This window comes from Oreochromis aureus, linkage group 20 (genome assembly GCF_013358895.1).
Source record: "Oreochromis aureus strain Israel breed Guangdong linkage group 20, ZZ_aureus, whole genome shotgun sequence".
Lineage (NCBI taxonomy): Eukaryota > Metazoa > Chordata > Actinopteri > Cichliformes > Cichlidae > Oreochromis > Oreochromis aureus.
In genome coordinates this window covers 6,119,497-6,141,146 of record NC_052961.1, presented here as the reverse complement: position 1 = coordinate 6,141,146, position 21,650 = coordinate 6,119,497, and the positions used below count along the sequence as shown (strand labels likewise).

General features: G+C 38.1%; 1 protein-coding gene across 2 annotated transcripts; it reads right to left on the bottom strand.

Annotated features, from left to right (window-relative positions):
- Positions 1–657: 657 nt before the first annotated feature.
- LOC116309318 lies at positions 658–20,220 on the bottom strand. Of its 2 annotated transcripts, none has more exons than XM_039604300.1 (4): positions 19,610–20,220; positions 19,129–19,500; positions 18,668–18,701; positions 658–2,187 (listed from the first exon to the last, which is right to left on the bottom strand). In XM_039604300.1, exons 1-4 carry the CDS (start codon positions 20,027–20,029, stop codon positions 2,147–2,149), a joined length of 867 nt encoding a protein of 288 aa, XP_039460234.1. In that variant the 5' UTR covers positions 20,030–20,220; the 3' UTR covers positions 658–2,146. The 2 variants fall into 2 exon arrangements, with proteins under 2 accessions (XP_039460234.1, XP_039460233.1); XM_039604299.1 differs by lacking the exon at positions 658–2,187 and adding an exon at positions 15,885–16,116.
- Positions 20,221–21,650: the final 1,430 nt, after the last annotated feature.

Below are 21,650 nucleotides of genomic sequence, written 5' to 3'. Positions count from 1 at the left end.
ATGGTATTTGCAGGCATTTGCAGGCTGGTGTGGTTTGTTTTCCAGTCAGTGACACTGGGCCCAGTATGCAGTGCTCTATAAAACCCCTCAGATCTCAGCTGTGGCGTAGCTCTCCTCCCTGAGACACCCTTTTGGATTTTGGTTTGGGTTCTTGCTACAAACAACAACACTATCTAATATTTAGCAGGTATCTGTCCTTTCTGTGAAACAACCACAGTCTGTGGATTCACTTTGCTAACCTAGCTAACTTAGTATTCCACCCTCCCATCCAAAACTGTCACTTCTACCGTCGGTCATCTTGTTAAGCAGAAGTATTGTAAATAATGCTGTGAAAATAAATTGAAAAAGAAACAGTTCAGATTTTGCTCATTTATTACAGGTACATATGTGTCCTACTGCTTGCCTGATTTTTTTAGGGACCTTAAGCACAATTACCAGGATGTTTGCCTTCAGTTTATTTTTCTTGATGTGCACATGCAAAGCCATCGCCATCACTTTCATTTTTATTCATTTATTTTTCTTTGTTGTGCACATTTTTCAAAATTTTATTTTTCTTGAACAATATATATATTTTTTAATTTGCACAGTGGAATTTTTCCATCTGCATCCGTTTTCTTTTTTGTACAAATTTGTAGCTTATTTTGATGTTTTGCTTCCCTTTTTTGCATTTAGCATTTTGTGATATCAAATGGAAAAAATATTGTGGCAAAAATAAAATGTTTAGGAAAATTCTTATTCATGGCATTTAAACCTTCAATACAATCAAATGTGTTAAGAAAAAGTGAAAGGTTGTTAGTGCACTTTAAAAGCTGCTGTAAGTGAGGAAGGAGGAACTTGGGGAACCTGTTTTCAGACAGAGGCCACTCGAGGTCGCTGCTGCATCACAATCCTGTCACATATGGTAATTTTACTTTGTTCTGTTTTCATGATTTTATAAATACAACTCTTTGGTCAGCAGCTGATGCTTTTTAATGTGTTATTTAAATAACTTTCCTGATGCTTTTCCTTTACTTCACATTTTAATAATGACATGAAATTACCCTCACAAAAATGCCCAGGAGCTGACTGAACTGGATACTGACTGAGTAAAATCATATACACTCAAATCACACACACACACACACACACACACACACACACACACACACACACACACACACACACACAGGATAACTGTTTTTGTCATGTAATTGGATTGCACTTTGTCAGGCCTCTACCCTAAGACCTGATCAACGTTGGTGTCCCACCTGAAGACTAAGCTTCTGCTGGTCTAGCTCTTAGGGTCACTGAGGCACGCAAACTCCCCTGACCATGTCAAGGGGGCAATCCCTCAGGGGGGAAACTGAAAAACAACACAACAAAAAATAAAATAAAATATTCCTCATTAGATTATAACAACTAAAAAAAATTTATTTACCTAAATTAGATGGCCTATATTCGATCCTAACAATAACACTTCTGATTGTTGCCAACATACTAAAAAGTGTAGGCCAAGCTATATAAATAAAAGTCAATTCACCAAGTCTTGAAAAATAAAACTGAAAAACAGAATAAAAACAATTAAAATGAAGAATAAAGTAAAACATCCATCCAGATCTTTACAACAAACAACATAAAATTAATCTTAATTGGATAGCCTAATTCAAATAGATTTGCAAAATAAAGTAATAGTAAAGTAAGACGTCTCCATACAATATAGCCAATATTTACAAAGCTAAATAGAGTTGGCATAGGATTTAAAAAAAACAAAAAAACAAAACAAAAAAAAGAGTTCACCGTGTCTTTTCCTACAATTCTCAAATTAATTTGTAGAACACAACAGATTTAGAACAGAACATTTAAACTTTTTTCTTCTTTTTTTTGTCTTGTTTTAAACTTGTTTGTTTTGCAAGGAACTGAACTCTCTGTTTGCAACTGAACAGCTTCAGTCTCCTTTCTCCTCAATCCACTCTACAACAACAGTCTCCTGCTTCCCTTTCCAAAAACTCTTAATATCCAGCCTTATGTGATTACAAATGGATATGGATGAATCTGTAAGACCTTTTATCCGACCTCTCTCTCTCTAGACCTCACGTCGCCTGACAAGGTATATAACTTGTCTGTGGTCACTTGCGTTGTTTCTGGAGCTGCATCACTTGATGTTCTTTTAGGCGGATTCGTCAAATAACGGCATGGTGTCTTTGTTTTCTACAGGGCAGAAAAATATTTTTGTCAGAAAACAAAGAATTGTGTCTGTACAGAGCAAAATTATTATATTTAAACTGGAGTGAAAACTAAAATGAACTGTTTAACTGAATAAAAAATGAGACTTGAAAAATGAAAATCCAAGAAATGAACATAAAACAAAGATATACTGGAAATGGTTTGACTGTTTAACTTAAGCCTGAGGAGCCATTTACTGAGCTGTCTACAGGACAGTGGGTGTTTTGTGATCTTCTAAAGTTGTACTGTGAACTGTGTGCTTCTGGACCCTGTTACAGGAAGCATGCTGAGTTAAGTACATGGATGACTAGAAAAGGAAAAGATTCATCAGAGGAGCTCTGATATCATGATTCACCATGGCAACATGTAAAAAAGAACAGAGCCTCCATTTTAATAGACTGAGGAATGTGAACATGTGACACTGTGTGTCATTTAGAGGGAACAAAAGAGTCTTTTTAATCATTTTGCACAGTGTCATCATCATAGTCATGAGTTATCAATATCCAACCTCAAGTGATTTTTTTATTAAATAAAAAACTATTGATTTCATTTTTGTAATAATTATTCAGTAAAAACTTAAACATAACACCTCCTTTTTTTTAAGAGCATTTTAATATTTCTGTCATTACTGGATTAAAATGCTTCGTCCATTTATAATTTGATCTCATCTCTGCCTCACTGATATATGACGGCTGTTGTTAAGGGTTCGAAATTGAGGACGAGAGTAAAACAATCATGGTCCACAAGAGATCAATCAAACAATTGATTTTAATGAATACACGCAGCGTGGGGAGATGTAAACTGCAAACCATCAGTTGTAAATCCCCACCCAAAAATACACTTCAGATTGCTTTTATAACATCAGGGTATTATGACGCCCCCTCATGCGTTTACAAGCACATAATTTGCATGTACAGAACATTCATGTATTTTAAGAATTAAATGCAAACACAGAGGTTCCTCTTTCTGGCATCCTTTTCCGAATATGGTGATGATCTAAGGCCTTTGAGGTCACCATGAACTGGACATCTTTCCGTCACCTGTAACTAAGCAAACTCAAATACCACAAGAAGCTGAATACATTCAGGCCTTTGCTCAGCTGTAACAATATACTCAGCATATAAGCTTTTAAGATTATAGATTTAACTCAACGATTTAAGTGGTTCTAACTGCACCTATAATAAACATGTTAATATTTGATTCCTGTAATACAAATTATAACATAATGCCAGCAACTTCAATAAACACTTTGATGAAATGATAATTACTGCAATGATAAGATGATGGTTATGTAGAATAATCCCTATAATTCCACAATTCCCTCTCTTGACGTCTTCCAAAGACGTCACTACACCATTCCCAGGTCCACTACCTTCGCTCTGACCCTCTCTAGCCGTCCCCTGACTCAGCAAACCAGACAATAACCTCACGTCATCTAGGTGGTCCAATAATAAAAAACGCCAGCTCCCACTTGAAAACACTTCATGCTTAAGTGATCTCTGCTCCTTTCCTGGGTCCCTCTCTAGTGGAAATCTAGTGGAATGGACCCTCGTCATCAATCACTAAGTAAACTGAATTGGCGCAGGTCTCAAATAAGAAGTAGAAGACACTTGGGCCTTCGCTCAGGCCTGCTACTAGATTTATGTGTATTGTAAGCATGCATGCAATTAACCTGCTATGTTCTCATCTTCCCTCAACATGTATCACCTGGACACTCTCACCAGTGAAGCTTAAAACCCTCTTGGATAGAACATCAACTCTAAACAAGCACAGATATGCAATGTGTATACAATGAACTAAACCTGTGAATAGAATGAATGTGATGCCAAACATATTCAATGCAATATGAACCCTGTAAACAATATTACTGATAAACAATGCTGTAAAACATGTTCTTAATGCAATCATAATAATGCAGATTATATAGTAGGGATAAAAGAATTTCTGAATCCCCACATTCCCTCAGTGCCCACTGTAAAGTGTAGAAGATACAATTAGCTTTCTCCTGGTAAAAGGTCCCACATTATTTTCTCAACCTTTGGAAACCTCCTCTATCGAGTTAACCCGTTTCATTTTTCAAACTTAGGCCTGATTTCTTCGCCCCCTTTAACGGGTAGCGCATATCCGGTCTGAACACTGTGTTTGGGCAATTTACGAATTGTTGCAGGATTTCTATGTTATGTAAATTTCCTCTCATCCCTTTTATGCTTCCATTATAACCTGTGTCTAACAAGCTTTTGATCTTCTTTGTAACATAAACAACTAGGTGTATTTGTGCTCTGTTTTTCTCCTTTCTCTGGTTGGTTCCGTTCGGTCTGGGGCTTCCAGGATTCTCGCTGTGGTCCTGAAATCTTCTCCTGTAAAAGATAGAAAACAAAAACCTCTCTCTGCTACACCTCACTAATCTACTGTGTTCATCCAATGTTCCTTTAATTATTCAAAGTTGTTTCACCATATCATGTTCTGGGCTTTATCCTTTTTATTAACTTTACTTAATCTCAATACTCTTTATATGTGTGAGCAACGCTTTTAGTTTTATTAAACACACCCCGGGTAAAATATACACCATCCCCATGTCAGCCTACCTCTCCTCTAGAAAGCACGCTTCAAAATTTCTATCAGGATTTACACCTCTTTTTGCTTCAAGCATATACCTAACATGCAAAAGTTACTGTTAATGCCAGTTACACAAGTTTCCATTATTTACAACATTTTGTTTCACCCGTCTCACCCTCACATGTTTCCTGTTCACTTATTACATACTTATCTTTAACACCGTCTGCCTCACTAGTTGCTAAGCAGAAACAAAGCACCATGTGTTCCACCTTTGTCCTATAAAATAAATCTATGTCATGTTTGTGTCTGTAAGCATGTTTTGCATTCATTCATTACACTCCACGCCATCCCTGCAAGTTAAGAGCTATACAGTTAAAAGCTACAGGCCTTTGGCCTCGCCTATTTTAAATCAAGCAGGGGAGTTTCATTTTACTTTAAAAGTAACTCTATTTAAAAATAACAATTTCTGCCTCAGTTTTACCATATCTAAATTATCAACAACCCCAAAAGTCATAAAATGATCCTAGAACCCATCTCAAATTACCTCTTAAATTCCCCCTTTATATTTGGACACACCAGATGTGTCCAAATAAATAAAAACTCAAAAAACTCAAAATGCATCACCCGGGCTTAAGAAATTAAAGGAAAAAGGTTAGTCATATCATCTCTCCGAACAGCTCAGCAATCCTCCTTTCTGCTCCGGCCCTGAAAACCTGTGCTTAAGGAATAAAATCAATTTAATCATCATGTCAAATCTTCTCAAACTCCTTGCTCCATGCAAGAGTCTGGATCCTTGGAACTTCCTGGAAACAAAACCTGTACTTTACATTTTATACTCAACTCTCCCCATTTATGATCCAATTTGTGTCATAACAAAAAACTTAAAACAGAACAGTTATCAATCATGTGTTTCTTCAGTTAATGGTAGCATGAGTTATATCAAACAATGTTTCCCTTTTAGCATTTAGCATTTTATAATGTAATAACATAATCCAACCCCAGTAAATAAAACAAAAATTCCCTCCAAGCAAACATCAGCATCCCCAGAATTAAGTCTTCCACTTGTCCTGCTCATGGCAAAAGCAAAACAAAGCATCCCCTTTCTTTTCCCCACATGGTAAATTGTCTGTCCACATTTACTCGTTCCCACCTTAGTCCAGTCATTCACATTCACTCACATGCATTCACACATGATATTTTTTGCTGATCTGCAGCCTTCCGCGCACGTCATCAGATGCTCCACATCAGCAAAATGAGCTCAATCATTTGTTTTATTTCGTTTTCCTTTTTAGGAAAATAGTTCTCTATACTTTTGACTGGATTGACTCACTGCAATCCTTACTTGGTAATTTGTCCGCACCGTCAGTTCACTCTCTTCCAGGCCTGCTTAGAGCAAAAATAAGAAAAAAGAGAGCTGATTGTTAGCTCATCAAAGTACAAAACAAAATCACCTGACAGGTTTTTTCTAAGTGCACTGTTATAAAAACTATGGGCCCTTTTAGACATGTCCATGTTTATCAAAACTCCTCTATTAAAATGAAAACAACAGCCCCAAAAATCTTAAACCATCTTAAATTTCACCCGTTCAACACACCGAAAACCTCGCCAAAAGCTACACCATTTCGTACACAACAATAACCCCGGTTAAGCACTTTACCATACTCAGATTCAGCCTAACACCTTACAACAATGTGTCAACCCTAATTTATAAACCTCCTAATCAAATTTGCACCTCTGAACAATCTACCCCTCCTTTAAGGCCTCAATCACACACACACAGCAAGCTCCTCTGTCCACCTTCACACAAGCTCTCAAACTTTTTCCATACTCAGCCATATCTCAACAATTTAACTTGGCAAAAGAAATACATGTTTAAACTTTATCACATTATTGAATTATTTTCATTTTCTTTCTATACTAATCACTTGTTTTGATCACTCAGTGCAAAAGCACTGCTAAGTCACCCTTTTAAACTAGTTTAATCAGTTTATTCAACATTCACACCATTCTATCACTCATACAAGTAGCAAGCCGATCTTCATTGCATATGCTTATGTTCTTAGCCAGGTTTTAATCAATGTCTCTATGCATTAAGCTTCAGGAGCTTGTCTTTATAAGGTTAATGCATTTTCTGTTTGTGTGTGTATGGGTATGTGTTATTTTGCATCTATGGCTTCACAGTCTCCCAGACTCCTTCCCAATTCTCCAGTTAAGCAGTCAGTTTTCTTTTCCCCGAATTACTAACCCTCTGTTTTGATTTCCCACCTTAAATAAAGCACTCCTAGTCTTCAGCCAGGAGCTAGGGCCTGTTTTCCAGGTTCATGGACACATGATTCTGTGAACAATTCAACCAGAAACTTGCCTTAACTTATCCAGTGATGTTAACTTCTAACTTTCTTCCGACTGCTGCTGTGGAGAGTTGGTACAGTTCTGCTTTACCCCTGAAAATAACAAAACTAAGACATTTTCATTATTACCACAAGTGCTTAAATGACCCATTTCTCTGTCTCTAGTCAGAAATACCAATTATGCCATGCATGTAAGCGTGTTCTTCCTTGCATTTTATGTTAATTGAGTGTAAACTGCTTCTTCATTGAATTAATTCATTGAGTTTCTCATTGCATTTCTATGTATTCATGTTAATGTACTCTACGTGTCAGCTGTTTCTTCATTGCATCCTATATATTCATATTTAATTTATGCATTTCACCACTGAGCCTTAGATTCAAACTATCTCACTTCTGATTCATTTCAAAAATAATCTCACTTGTAACAATTTGTATGTGTGTTTTCTACTCATTAAGGTAATGACAATTATTTTCGTTCATTATTCTTACCTTTTCTAATGTTTACCTCTTTGTTATGCTGTAGTGGACATCCCTAAACAATTCATGAGTTCAGGCTTCAATTTTCAATCCAATTATATCCTATATTCTCGCAGTCAAACTCGTCCAGCTTCACCTCTCACTGGTCCTTTTTCATTCACAGTGTCCTGTTCGGGCTTCAAAGCTCCAGCAAACACAGTCTCAACTCAGCTGTTGTCTTCTTCTCTGTTTCTTTACAGTCTTTCTTTTAGGTTAAGTCCCAGCATGGCAAAATATCACTCAATGTCCAGTGCTCTTCCACAATTCTTTATCCCACTGTTCAACTGCCCAGCCTGTATTTTCACAGTACATGTTGCAGTACTCTTACATGCTGCTGCTGGTCATCAGTCGTCATCAGTGTTAATGGATCAGTGGCACTGCCGTTTGCCTGCTGTATTCAAGTCCACGATGTTCTGTCGGTCTTCATCAGGCGATTGACTGTCCTTTGAACTTCTTCTCCGCTTCAGGGACAAAGTGAGAGATCCAGCCGCACAATTTCGAGCCAAAGACTGGCTTATTCTCCCAATTCTTTTAATCTACTTTTCTGCTGCTGAACTCAAGGTTCCAATGTTGAGAGAGTCCACCTGTATTGACACACTTAAAGCATACAATTAGTAATATATTCATTTTTCTTAAAGGCTTCATTTGCTCCATGGGCCTCGTCTGTCTCTCTGTGTTCTTTCTGTACACACCCAGTTCCCATATATGGGCATGCACAGTTCCTGTTCACTATTTCCTGTCGCTGCAGCCCCGGTACACAGAGCAATATTTCCTGTTCCTCAAACTAATCTAACTCCTTTGTTTTTTGTTTTCTTGAATTAAAAACACTTTCAAACTTTAGCACATCCTACTTTTCATCACACAAGAAATATATTTCACACTCCTTTATTCCATACACACGTTTAAAGGTTCTAACCTCTTTAGTCATTCAGTAATCGTCTCACACACTGCCTTTTCTTTCAAACTCCCCCTTTTCACTTACTCAGACAAATCACACAGTCACTCAAATCAAATACTGACAGCATTCACGCAATTAAAATCACTCAAAATACGCTTTCATACGAGTATCTTGGACATGCCTTCCATAATCAGAAAGAGCAAGTCAAAAAGAAAAAAAGAAAAAGAAAAACTGAAACCTCTCATCGTCTCACACACAACTTCTCACCAGACACACATAACTGAAAAATAAAACACACCAGCCTTTATGGCTCAAAATATATACATCTATCAAAATTCAGTCACTTACTATACATCCACTACAGCAACTCAGAACTTTATTTATAACCCTCTAATAAACATAAATGGCGTCTTAAACACACGCATACAACAATGTTTGCAGCAGTACTTGTGAAACCAACTGTGGTTTAAGCAGTTCACAGCTTCTTAATTTGCATTTTATTGCCTTCTAGGACATTCTAGTCTCTATTTCCTCTCTTTTCATGTTATCTCTGTTTGACACACACAAACACCACCAACACACACTCCCCCTAAAAACCCACAAAAAACTATCCCTAAAAACACACACAAGAACCCTTAAGAAACTTCATTCATTTATTTATTATTATTTTAAACCCTTAAGATGTTGTACTGTGTTTCCTCTGTGCCCGTTGCAACCTATATTAACATAAACCCAAAGTGTAAATAAGTCTGTCAAATCTAACTCCTTATATATTATCGGACTAAAAGAAAAACCACTTACAATCTTCTAAAGTCCTCCTTTGCCCAACAAACATCAAACGACTTACACCTATATGTATCACTCAAACTCAACAATGCATTAGGAACCCCAAATGTAACTGTGTATATTATCTCAAACTGAAACGAAACCCATCTAAAAATCCTAAAACATCTTACTTGAACACACCAAAAGGGACATCACTTACAGACATATTTATTAATGAAATTATTTCAAAGTCAATTTCAGTTTTCAGACCCCAAATAACGGTCATAAGTATCAACAGTTTATATATCCCATCTTAAAACCCAGCAAACAGTCATACAGTCATGGCAAGAAATAAAAACTTTACTTACAATATTGTAATAAACAAAACCAGTGTCTTAAATACAGCCCTCAGCAATGTCTAGCAGTCTCTATAAACTTCCTCATACTCTATGCACCTCTCAGCTTCCTTATTTGCATCTTCACACACACACACACAGTCTAAAAATAATACCCGCCTGACTCACAGACTCAGACAAGTCTCTTAATATATTTACACAGACGTCTTTATAATTACAACTGCAGTATTAGGCCTGACATTTTAAAACCTACACAATTTCGACAAATTTAAATTAACGGTCCAACCGATAAACTCCCTGAGTTTTTTGTCATCAATTAACCAGTCTCGGCCCCGGGCCGTGGTCACATATCTAAGACCCTACACAATTTAAAAGCGTCAACTAACTAAATCCCTGCCGGAAAGCTCTACCTTGGGACATTTCACATCCCAGGCTTCCCCGAAATTTTAAGTTAAAGTCACACGCCCGAAACCCGGTTTCTACTGGCCAAAAAAGTGCAAACCACCATCCCGGACGGTAAAGTGGTCCAACCACTAGCTATTTTGGAGATTCCCAAGTTTTCCACGATTGCCAATCGAACTATCCCGTCCAACGGAAAATCCTAAGCGTCCCCAGGAAATTTGGAGCGTCACCTCCGAGAAATGCACTTGTTAGACTCCCAGAGTCCCGTTCTATACAATTTAATTATTTTGAAGACACCCCGAAAATCACAAACCCACCATATCGGTGTCCAAGCCCGGCTTTATAATCAATTGAGACTTTAATGTCACAAACTTCACCAATCTATTATTCTAAATTCTCTTTATTCTAAATCCTCTTTATTCTTTGTTTAGCAGTCCAACTGCTTTTCCTTTAATCAGTACTGTCACTTAACCTTACATTACCATTACTTCAACTTCAATTCTCATGAGATTTTCACCAAAATCACAGCAGACCTTTACCAGTAATTTCAGTGAGTAGACTTTAATTTCTCATGTCCAATCTGGCACATTTTGGAAATAATTCAACAGGTAGTGCCTTACCTTTGAATAAGCCGGCTTATGTCCACTCACTTCGACCACTGACTCGTGTCTGCTTGTTCGAGCGCCTCGGACCCTCTCGGTCTCAATCTCCAAGTCTCTCCCCTCAACCCAGGCCAATGCACCAAATGTTAAGGGTTCGAAATTGAGGACGAGAGTAAAACAATCATGGTCCACAAGAGATCAATCAAACAATTGATTTTAATGAATACACGCAGCGTGGGGAGATGTAAACTGCAAACCATCAGTTGTAAATCCCCACCCAAAAATACACTTCAGATTGCTTTTATAACATCAGGGTATTGTAACGCCCCTTCTTGCGTTTACAAGCACATAATTTGCATGTACAGAACATTCATGTATTTTAAGAATTAAATGCAAACACAGAGGTTCCTCTTTCTGGCATCCTTTTCCGAATATGGTGATGATCTAAGGCCTTTGAGGTCACCATGAACTGGACATCTTTCCGTCACCTGTAACTAAGCAAACTCAAATACCACAAGAAGCTGAATACATTCAGGCCTTTGCTCAGCTGTAACAATATACTCAGCATATAAGCTTTTAAGATTATAGATTTAACTCAACGATTTAAGTGGTTCTAACTGCACCTATAATAAACATGTTAATATTTGATTCCTGTAATACAAATTATAACATAATGCCAGCAACTTCAATAAACACTTTGATGAAATGATAATTACTGCAATGATAAGATGATGGTTATGTAGAATAATCCCTATAATTCCACACTGTCTTACAACATCTCTGCTATAGAGATGTTTTACTGAGTTACTGTTAATGGTCAGACTTCAACTGTAGTAACTGTTTCGGGTGTAGCTGAAGAAAAATGCAAAAAGTTTTTAAAGGATGTAAAGTTTAATGAGTTAGAGCGCACATGTGATGAGAGGTGTCTGAGCTTTTATAGAACTATCTACATGTCAGTCAGCTCAATCTGAGATATTTCAGTATAATTTTAGAAGGATGAGACATTTTGTCTGAATCTGAGATTTTTATCAATTTTGGATCCATCCTGCGGTGCAAGTGGACTCTGACCTGGAATGTAAGAGCACCTGAGCTGCCATTTCAGGGAATGTCACATGAGCAACTCCTGCACATATAAGGTTTCTTACCACTGTTTTCAATGCACAGCCTAGTTTGCAGTAAAAGAGTTTTGTGCACTTTTTATAAGCATGAATTAAAAATATTTTAATTATTATTATTTTTATGACATAGAAGTGAGGTCAGTGTTAACAACTGGAAATTTTTTACACAGTTAAAAAAAAACCCAACAGTTCCAAAATGTTCTTGCCATTTAACCTTTTATATATTTAAATTAGTATGGTTGTTATGCTGTCAATTCTCCAAAATCAAGTGTTGCAAAGGCCACAGAATTCTCTCTGCTCTCTGAAAGATTCATTTAGGATGAATCATTAATTTATTATAACGTCAGAGAGGCTATTAATGCATTCTAAATTGATCTGTAGATTAGTAGTGATGTAGTGATGGGAATTCCGGCTCTTTTTAGAGAACCGTCTCTTTCGGCTTCCATCCGGCTCTTCAGGTTGTTTTGTTGCTTTAATTAATTTATTATCAACAACAATATAAAATTATGCACAAAATGAATTACTAATGTAAAAAATGTGTTTTTTATTTATATATATTTATTATATAAATATTCTTTTATTTATTCACTCCACATAAAATTTAAAAAATAAATTATAAAATACAAAAACCAACTATTTACAATTCTACTTTTAACTATTTAAATTTTCAGCTTTTTTCCTTTTAAACAAATTTAAAGTGAAACAACACAATACACTGCAAACCACAACACAATAAAATATAAATTAATATGCAAAACAAAAAGGAGATGCACGTTCTCTGATGGGACAGTTCTCAGGTGCCTGTGCAGGTTGTTTGTGGAGCCGGCTCTATATGATATCCTTTTCTCGCAGACTCTACACTCTGCCTATGTATTGTCAATAAAATTGAAATGATTCCGGATTTAACTTCTTTTCTTGGTGTCACTCATTTTCATTACTATACCTTTCTAGTGTGATGATGTTTTCTCTTGTTGTTGCCCCTGGCTCTCTTTCTCCCTCTCCTTCCTGCGCTACTGTAAGTGTAATTAGCGCCCCTCCCGCTTCTGCTCGGCAAACATAAGGCTCACGTCCAGCGTGAAGCGAAAAAAAAAAGAGCTTTGGAGCGTGATGTCACGGGGGTGGGCGTGGAAAGGATTTTGGCCCGATCCGCCATTTTGGGGGTCTAGCGCAAGTGAAAAGGGAGCGAAGGCACACACAACAGCCATGGTTCGTACTTGCTGTGTGGTCCGCTGCAATGTTCGATCGCACGACCGGCAAGAGAATAAGCTTTAAAATGGTTTATGTTTTCATTCTTTCCCAACCTAGAAGCAACATGAGGCAGCTCGTGTATCGATGTTACCAAACGAAGGCGTCTAGCCTGGATAGCAGCTGTGAGACGAGCTGATATCCAGCTCTCTTCCATCTCCAAATATCTGTTGGTGCTCCAGACAGTTTCATTCCGGTAAATTCTAAATATGTTCATATCACTCTTTATAGCCTATTGGTTTTGTTTTCGATGCGCTCTGAGGTCATAGCAAATTAGAACAAACATCCTACTGAGTGATTTTGCAGAACTACCTTCTATAGAGTTGCTAGTTATTTGGCATTATTGCAGCAAACCAGCCTATGAAATGGATGAAACACATCATGACTGGGTTCCAGCGCTACATAAGGGACCTGCTTCAAACATATCACCATGCCAATCAGATTACTTCTTCCATGTGAGGGTGAAGAGGTGACCCTTCTGGATAAGATGGTGAAGGTTTGCTGCGTTTGTTGAACAGTGTTGTAGTAAAACCAGGGAAAATAAAACTCGCTCCTGTTAAATATTCTTAAGTCTTTTGCTGTATAAATAGTGGTGTTTTTTTTTTTTTTCAAAAGATACAGTAAATAAAGTAATGTTAGTGGTGGGTGATATCATGTAAACACTGTCATGATTTTATGTAAACATTTTGTCATTTGTAAACTATAAATGACATGGATTCTACATTGTAACTGATGTGATTTTCTATAAAGTGTTTTTAATTTAAAAAAAAAAAAGAGGCAAAAATTAGTTTGTTTCTTTATTCAATTTTTGAACAGTGGTACTCAGTCAGTACATATTCAGTAAATGCAAATTATTTACATGGCAGTGCACTACAGGCATAAATCTAGACCCCTAGATAAAACATTATGGCATTATAGCAGTGACAACTCCTCCACAGTAGCAGGTGGGATTTTTCTTTTTTGAGGACGGCTCCTTTTACCTTTCAATACGGATGGTCTATTTATGTTTTGATCAAGAGCCTTTTTTTGGGCAGCTGAAGAGGAGAAGTCTATCTTATTGCCAACCTCTGGCTGTATCTTGGTCACATTACCAGGCAAAACCCAGTATGCAGGTTCATCTGTAACAGTCCTTGTGCCACAGATCCGCACTGTTGCTTCTACATTAAACAGAAGAGCAGCGACATGGCTGCAGGTCTCCACGACTCCGGCCACACAGGTGCAGTGGGCGGCTTCAACCTTCCCTGTGATGCTCACAGTGACCCATGGCTGCAATGCTGGTTCATTCAGTCTTTGAGAGTGCAGTACCTGAAACACACACAGACAAAGTTCATTTAAAGACAAGAACTATGAGCCAAGGCCGACATTAATGTGTTTTATCTACTTTATCATAAATGTAACAAAGTGTTTAGAAAGTTAGCACATACATGTAATTTTTCATTTTTTTATGCATCCATCTATAGAACACTGCATGTTATATTCTAAATCTGCCTGTTCTCTGTCTGAAACCTGCCTGCAGAAAATGAACCTAAAGTATGTAATGCAAGGATGTAATCCCTTTAGAGATGGAGAAAGCATAAAGTGACAATTATGAATCACTTAATATGATAAGGAGATTCTGCAGGTCATTAATCAATGTATAAAATTAAAATAAAATGTATTTTTAGTGACACAAGATACAAATATTGAAGCAAGATGTATAATTAGAATTATTTATAATAAATATGAATAAATCAGTGCAATTTCTTTAACCATAAAGAATAACTAAATCCTTCAGGACAATATGACATCAATGCACTGAACTCACTATTTTATCCACCTAACAGAGCCTCCACATGTTCTCACTGTAATTTCACCCTCATGAATGAATTTATGCTGCACTAATCTGAATGTTCGCAGGGAAATCAAACGCATTTCACTCGCAGTACTCGAGCTGACTTACCTTTGTTTGAATGACGACTTGTAGCGCTGACTCCACAGATAAGGTCTACGTCAGGCTACGTCAATAGCGGTTGGTCTTCAGGGTTTCTACTCCACAGCCTCATACGGGTCCACATTTCCAATGCACGCTATTTTCTGCAAGTACCGCTGCTTCGCCTCTGGACGCAATCGGTCTCTATACAGTCCATTCTCTTTTGAGCTGCTTTTAAGCATCTTGTAATCGTCGTTCCAACACAGTGGGCGTTTCTCAATATGCGTACTTGTGCGTACTTGCGTTCTTGTGTACTCGTGATACGTCATCAGTCGGAGACCAAGTACTGTTCCAATTCGAAGTACGCATCAAGCCGAGAACGCGAAAAAGTCCCGGATGTGTTCTCGATCCGCCCGTCGGTGTGGACTTGGGACAGCTATATATCCCAGAATGCATTTCGTCCAAAACTCAACAGCGGACTCCCGGCACATCGTTTTCAACCCCCCCGCTCGCGGACTTCTCACTACTCAGGTTAAAGAAACCCCAGCAGCTGTCTATAGTATTGAGTGTCCACTAAAATAGAAATAAAAGCGTTCTAACATCTCGCCTGCTTGTTTTATTAAGGTATGTACACGTATGTACATGTACACTATTTTTATTAATAGAGGTTTCACTACTGAGGTTAAAAATGATATATATAAGTCACTTAGATCACTTCTAAATGTTAATGTTTGGTTTATTTCAGTGTTTTATTTGTTCCTGAGTAAACCGGTTTGGCTGTGATTACAGTTAAGCTTCATAACATGTTACTCACAGTTAAATTAGGAGGGGACGGCAGTAAAACTCCGGACCTGTGACATCATCACGCACGCAGGTGTTCCAATTGTACACATATCGCGAGTCCGTGCTCGCGTTCTCGGCGGGTACGTACTCACCGAGAACGCGAGTACGTACTCGCGTACTTGGGCACTGATAAACGGCCAGTGTGTTTGTTTTGATTCGTAGACCCCGAAAATGGTGCCGCGCTCCCACAATGCATTGCGGCGTGACGTCAACTCCAAAGCCCTATAAGGAGCCGGCTCCCGTCGTCCACGTCAATGATCCGGCTCTAGGAGCCGTTTCATTGGCGACTGACACATCACTATTGTAGACACTCATTATGAGGGAATTCTTTGCCTGGGTCCAAGCTGTCCTGAATCCTGTAAGTATGAAGAGTAAGGAAGGGTAAAACAGAGACTGCTGCAGTGATAAACAGTAAATGTTTTCAGTGCAGTGAAACTGCCTCACAGTCTGACGGCTGCATTACTGTCCACAGAGTCACAGAGTTAAAAAGATGGAGACCATAGATTTTATTTTATAAATTTTATTCTGATTCCAACAGACTGATCATAACATCAGTCGTCATAAGTAAAACAAAAGGGGAAATAAGAGGACTGGGAGGTGCTGAAAATTAACCTGCTTAGTTTGCTACACTTTGAGCTTTGATAACTTTATAAATGAGGAAATAAAACTGCTGTTCTGGTGCACCAGGAGAGCAGGAGACAAACAACATGTGGGAAAATTTTATACAGTAACACATTGTGGCCAATCTCTAAAGTGATTAAAATTAACTCCAACCCTCAACAGTGCAATATTAAAAATCTCATTATGAGCTATGACGTATAAGATATTTCAACCCTGTGAAAGAGATTATTATTGTTGTTATTACAATTATCTTTATTACTTTAATTGAGTAAACTGTAAGTAACTGTAACTGTCCTCTGTCACTGTCTGCTGTTTTCTGAGTGACTTAGTTTTTAAAGTAAATGTCTAAACTGAGTTACAGCTGCTGATAAAATTTAGACGTTTAGAGTCTGTCGTGTCTTTATGCTCGCTTTGTAGATGCAAAAGAGGCTTTGCATGGAGCTGGGCCAAAGCAAGCCCTCAATGTGAGACTGTCTCATTGCAAACAAGAAAACTCAGAGACCTCTAGTGGTAACTATGTCCTAGCCTGTTTGGTGCCTTGGGCAAACACTATCCCTACTAATTAATGTTATCTTGTTGTATCTCTGTTGTGGCCAGTGCTATCCTCTATACTCTTGCATGCTGTGGCAGGGTCACAGATGCCAACGGACTAAATAAACTGATCCACAAGGCCGGCAATGTTGTGGGGATGGAGCTGGACTCTGTTAGGTTGGCGTCTGAGAGGCAGATGTTGTCTAAGATAAGGACAATCATGGATAATACCTCCCACCCTCTCCATGACATGCTGGCTAGTCACAGAAGCACGTTCAGTGAGAGACTGAGATTACTAAAAAGCATCACTGAATGACACAGGAAATCATTCCTGCCTGTGGCCATCTCCCTGTACAACTCCTCCAGCTAACACACTGTAAACACTACAATAGTTACATCCTTTTTACACACACTCTTTGCTACTCTGGAATGTTCTTGTCAATTTTCTTGATATTTATTTATAATCCCCTCTGTTAATCCTTGATATTTAGAACTGAATGATCTGTATATATTAGTGCTATTTCTTAAATGTGTAAAATCTGTATCATAATGTATTGTTTGGAGTTTAGTCTGTTACTGTTACTATTTTTACAATTTCTTCTTGGAGCAACTGTAACCCACATTATTTCCTTAGGGATTAATAAAGTATTCTGATTCTGATTGTTTCAGGATGACCTGCCATTATCCAATGAGTCATCTACTTACCTGTATCTTTTGCTCGTTTCTCCTCGTCTTCTTTTCTTTTTTCTAAACTGAGCACCTGATGGTTGTGAACTTTTATTGTCCATCTTTCACTGGTTTAAATTTTGCACTCCAGTATGAACACAAATCCCCCAACCCGAGGATCACCACAACATAACCTAATAGACCTACACCTTAGTTCACAGATATGCTTCGTCTAGGGTTTATTTCTGGGATTTCGCACAACCCAGGATTCAAATCATGAATACATAATGGGCTTGGATTTACATCATTATGAATGAAATGTGCTCTCCCCTTTCGACGGGTTGTGTGTGAGACTTTAAATCATCAAACTGTAAACTATAAATTTTAAATTGTTATTGATCCCTTTACCCCGAGACCTAAAGTGTATATTTATTTTCTTACTCTTCTTATATTTATTGTTTGTTTAGTTGCACTGCTGTAACTGGAGCCTCGTCGTCTCGTCTCTCTATATACTGGACTGTATGTAGCGGAGATGACAATAAAGGTTACTTTGACTTCCGCAGCGAGCAGGCGCACCGAGGGCTCTCACGCTCACTTTTCGCGTACAGAATTTCGAAAAAACATCGGCGCAAATTATAAGTCTGTATCATGATGTCTGGTGTTTGTTTTTTTTTGTTTTTTTTTGTTGATTTGTTTTTATTTTATTTTATTTTGCGAGTTGGTTATTAGATGCTGCTCCAACCAGCCAGAGAATCCCCTGCCGCCCCGCCCTCTCCTCCCTGTGCCGCAAGAAGCAGGCGCACCTCGCAAACGGAGGGCGCCCTTACTCCCAGCAAATGGGCGATAGAAAACCGATCGGTGCCTATGCCATTCCCACTATGCGCTGACTGATGTCGGGGCAGCGTGACGAGCAACTTTTTTTTTTTGCCGCCCCCACCACGATGCCGCCCTGGGCAACCGCCCATGTCGCCCATATCAAAAACCGCTACTGTCACACCAGTGACAGTTTTTAGTATTATCACAGTAAAAGTGAAGTTAGCTGTTGTTAAGAGAGCTGTACAGTGAATTAAGGAGTGTTGGTGCGTTTACCTTGTGCCACAGCATCAAGTTCATAGTTTTGTGCCTGCAAAAGATTTTTATCAATTACTAAAAAAGTTAACTCTGATAGAAAAAAGAAAAAGACAGAATCTATATGCACTAATTATTCACTTTTCATTGCATTTCTTCACAGTGTTAGTAGTTAGAGGTAACATAGATCATATTTGCAACCGAGGGGAAACACAGAGAGCCCTAATGATGGTCTCAAGCCCAGATAAATCAGAGCGTTACATCAGGAAGAACATTCAGCATAGCAATCTGTGTCTTTTTGGTTTCATAGTTAACTAAACAACAACAACATATGTTAACATTATTAATCATGAGTTGCATTCATATGATGGTGACCTGGATGACTGTGCAGTTCTGAATGCAACAAAAAATAGTTCCATTTATTTAGACTGACAGAGTCTTGCAGCTGTAACATCTGGTATGTAAATAACACAGCACTTTACCTGCTGATGTGCTGCTGCTTGATGATGCTGTCCCCCTCTGTTGGAGCTCCCCTCACTGATCCAGTTGACCTGCTGGTTGGTTGCTTCTGGTTTTTGATGTTTTGCTTTATTGATCATTTGTTGAGCAACATTAAAACAGCCGTCCCAGTCTTTCCTTTTTATGTTGCTCATGATTTCTTTAGTCAAAGTCTCATTTGCTTCTTTCCTCAAAAGCTCCTCCAGAACTTTTTTCTCTTCTTCCAAAATCAGTTTGTAGTAAAACGTTTTCTTGTTGCAACAACTGAATTTTTTTACAAACCATTTTCTCCACCCACTCCAAGTCATGAAGAAAGCGACAACAGTCATGCCCAGGAGCAGAGAGTAACCAGTAAGCTGAAAAGGAAGCAACAAACATACAACATTACCAGCATTAATGTGTGTTTACCATAATTTCATTAGAAAAGTAGAATAAGAGCACATATATACAACAAGAAATCCTCACCTTGGACTTGATTTGCACTTCAGTTTTTTGAGCTTCTTCTTCAGTTGTGACGCCCCAAGGTTTGCAGAACAGCTTGTTCGTGTTTTCATCAGTGTTACAGCAACCATACCAGTCTGTGAAAATCAACAATGCTACAATCCACAGCAGACTGATTAGAAACGCTCTGATTACGCGCTTGACTACAAGGCATAAAAACGTGGATGCATGTTTTGCTGTGCTCCGAAATGTCTGGTCCATCAGGAGCATCAGGAAAAATATTAAAAAAACAGGCACGATGATAATTTCATTGCATTCAAAAGTGCGCCCTTTGCAAGCGCACATCATACTCCGCATAAATAAAGTCATGCTGACCATCCCGATGACTGTCGCAGGGGTACCGATTTTTTCAGTACGAACATATTGCAGGATTTTTTTAAACATCTTGAGCAGTTAGGAGCCTGCAGAGGCTGCAGCTTCTGTCCTGTAAAATTACAGCCACGGAAATATTTCCTGTTTTTCACACCAAGTATCACTTTGAAATTCTTTGAAATTCAACTTAATATCTCAGTCCTATAGCAGCTGTGAAATGTGAAATGAGAAAGTCCTTCAGTCCAACTGACGATAAGAGCCCTCTTCTCCCACCCTCACATGAATGGTGCTCCCACTGGCAGCAGGACGCTAAGGCAACGTGACGTCATGAGAAGGCGTTTAAACAGCATTCAGTTCAAAACCATTTAAACTGTCGTGTCAACGAATGTCACGCTTTTCGTTTAGCATCTAAGGTGATTTAAACCACGTAAATTTTATACTGTGAAGAAATCACGTGTCACAGCGAACTTTTTATTAATAACGAAAAATCCCAGAAGACAGAAGTGTGACAGAGTTAACAGATGGAAGAGAGACATGTTATGATGCATGGTTTAGGGCAGGAGGCAGAGCTGCAGTGTAATGTTTGCACTGACTTTAAGTACATATGCAAGAAAGACTTCATTCATTTGAAATGCTTGGACATTTGGCTAAGAACAGCAGCAAGTCGATCTATAGGTGCTGTTTGGTTTGTCAGCGTTTTGTAACCCCAACACCACAGGAAGACAAATGTTTCCTGTCTTTCATACCAGCTATCACCGGATGATCTCTAATTTCCTGCTTCTTATTAGGAAAGACTGAAGTTATTGTCCTAAAAATCTTTCAGGTCAACAGTTGCCTTCAGGCCCTTTATATTAAAAGATAAAGACCCTAATGGTGTAGGACAGAAACATGGTCTCTAACTAGATACTTACTTTGGCCTCCAGTAACACTATGATGATACTCGGAATAACTTATGACCAGGATGTGTTCTTCAGTGTGCCTATTAAACAATTATATAAAAGTGCTTTCTTGCATTTACCGAAAAAGTAGTTTTTTAAAAAAAAAAACAAGATTAAAAAACATTTAATCTGTACAATAATGCTAAAATAAGACAGAATGAAACAGAATTTCAAGGGAGAGTGGAGTGGAGAGAGAGAACCTTCATCTTTAAGGCCTGTCTTTTAACACTTTTTTTAAAGATTAGTTTTAAAACTTTACCTTTTGATAAAGCTTATAGTTAGGCCTGGATCAGGTAACCCTGAACCTTAGATATGCTCATAGGTCTAGGCTGGGGGGACCTACCCATGGTGCACTGAGCATTTCTTCTTCACTCACAACCCTTTTTTTTCAAAAAGGATTGGCTTCTGTAAAATTAGTTTGAGCCAAGTGAAACAGTGAGATACAGGCCAAAAGCAGGTATCTCACATCAGACTTCTTTTCTCCCTTTGTCTCTCTTTTCTCTGACATGTTCATGTCAGATGAACAGAAAAATTGTCCTGTCTGAAAATGACTTAATTTTATTCCACATTATGAAAATTTATAGCATTCTTATTTGTCCAATACTGTCATATGTGAGTATAGTCCCACCTAACAATGATAGTATGGTTCCCTACCCATAGTTTATCAGTACCTTTACCAAACAGTAGCATAAACCCTACAGTTATGTATTTACTCTATTCTTTACTGAAAAGGCTTGAATACATTTCTGTTTCTT

Excerpts from the sequence above, each read along its gene's own strand:
- LOC116309318 (XM_039604299.1), bottom strand. The coding sequence starts at position 20,029 with ATGTTTAAAAAAATCCTGCAATATGTTCGTACTGAAAAAATCGGTACC. Across the intron at positions 19,501-19,609 it reads AAGTGCAAATCAAGTCCAAG|CTTACTGGTTACTCTCTGCT; the intron begins GTGAGGATTTCT and ends CTTCCTTTTCAG. Across the intron at positions 16,117-18,667 it reads ACTTGATGCTGTGGCACAAG|GATTCAGGACAGCTTGGACC; the intron begins GTAAACGCACCA and ends TCATACTTACAG.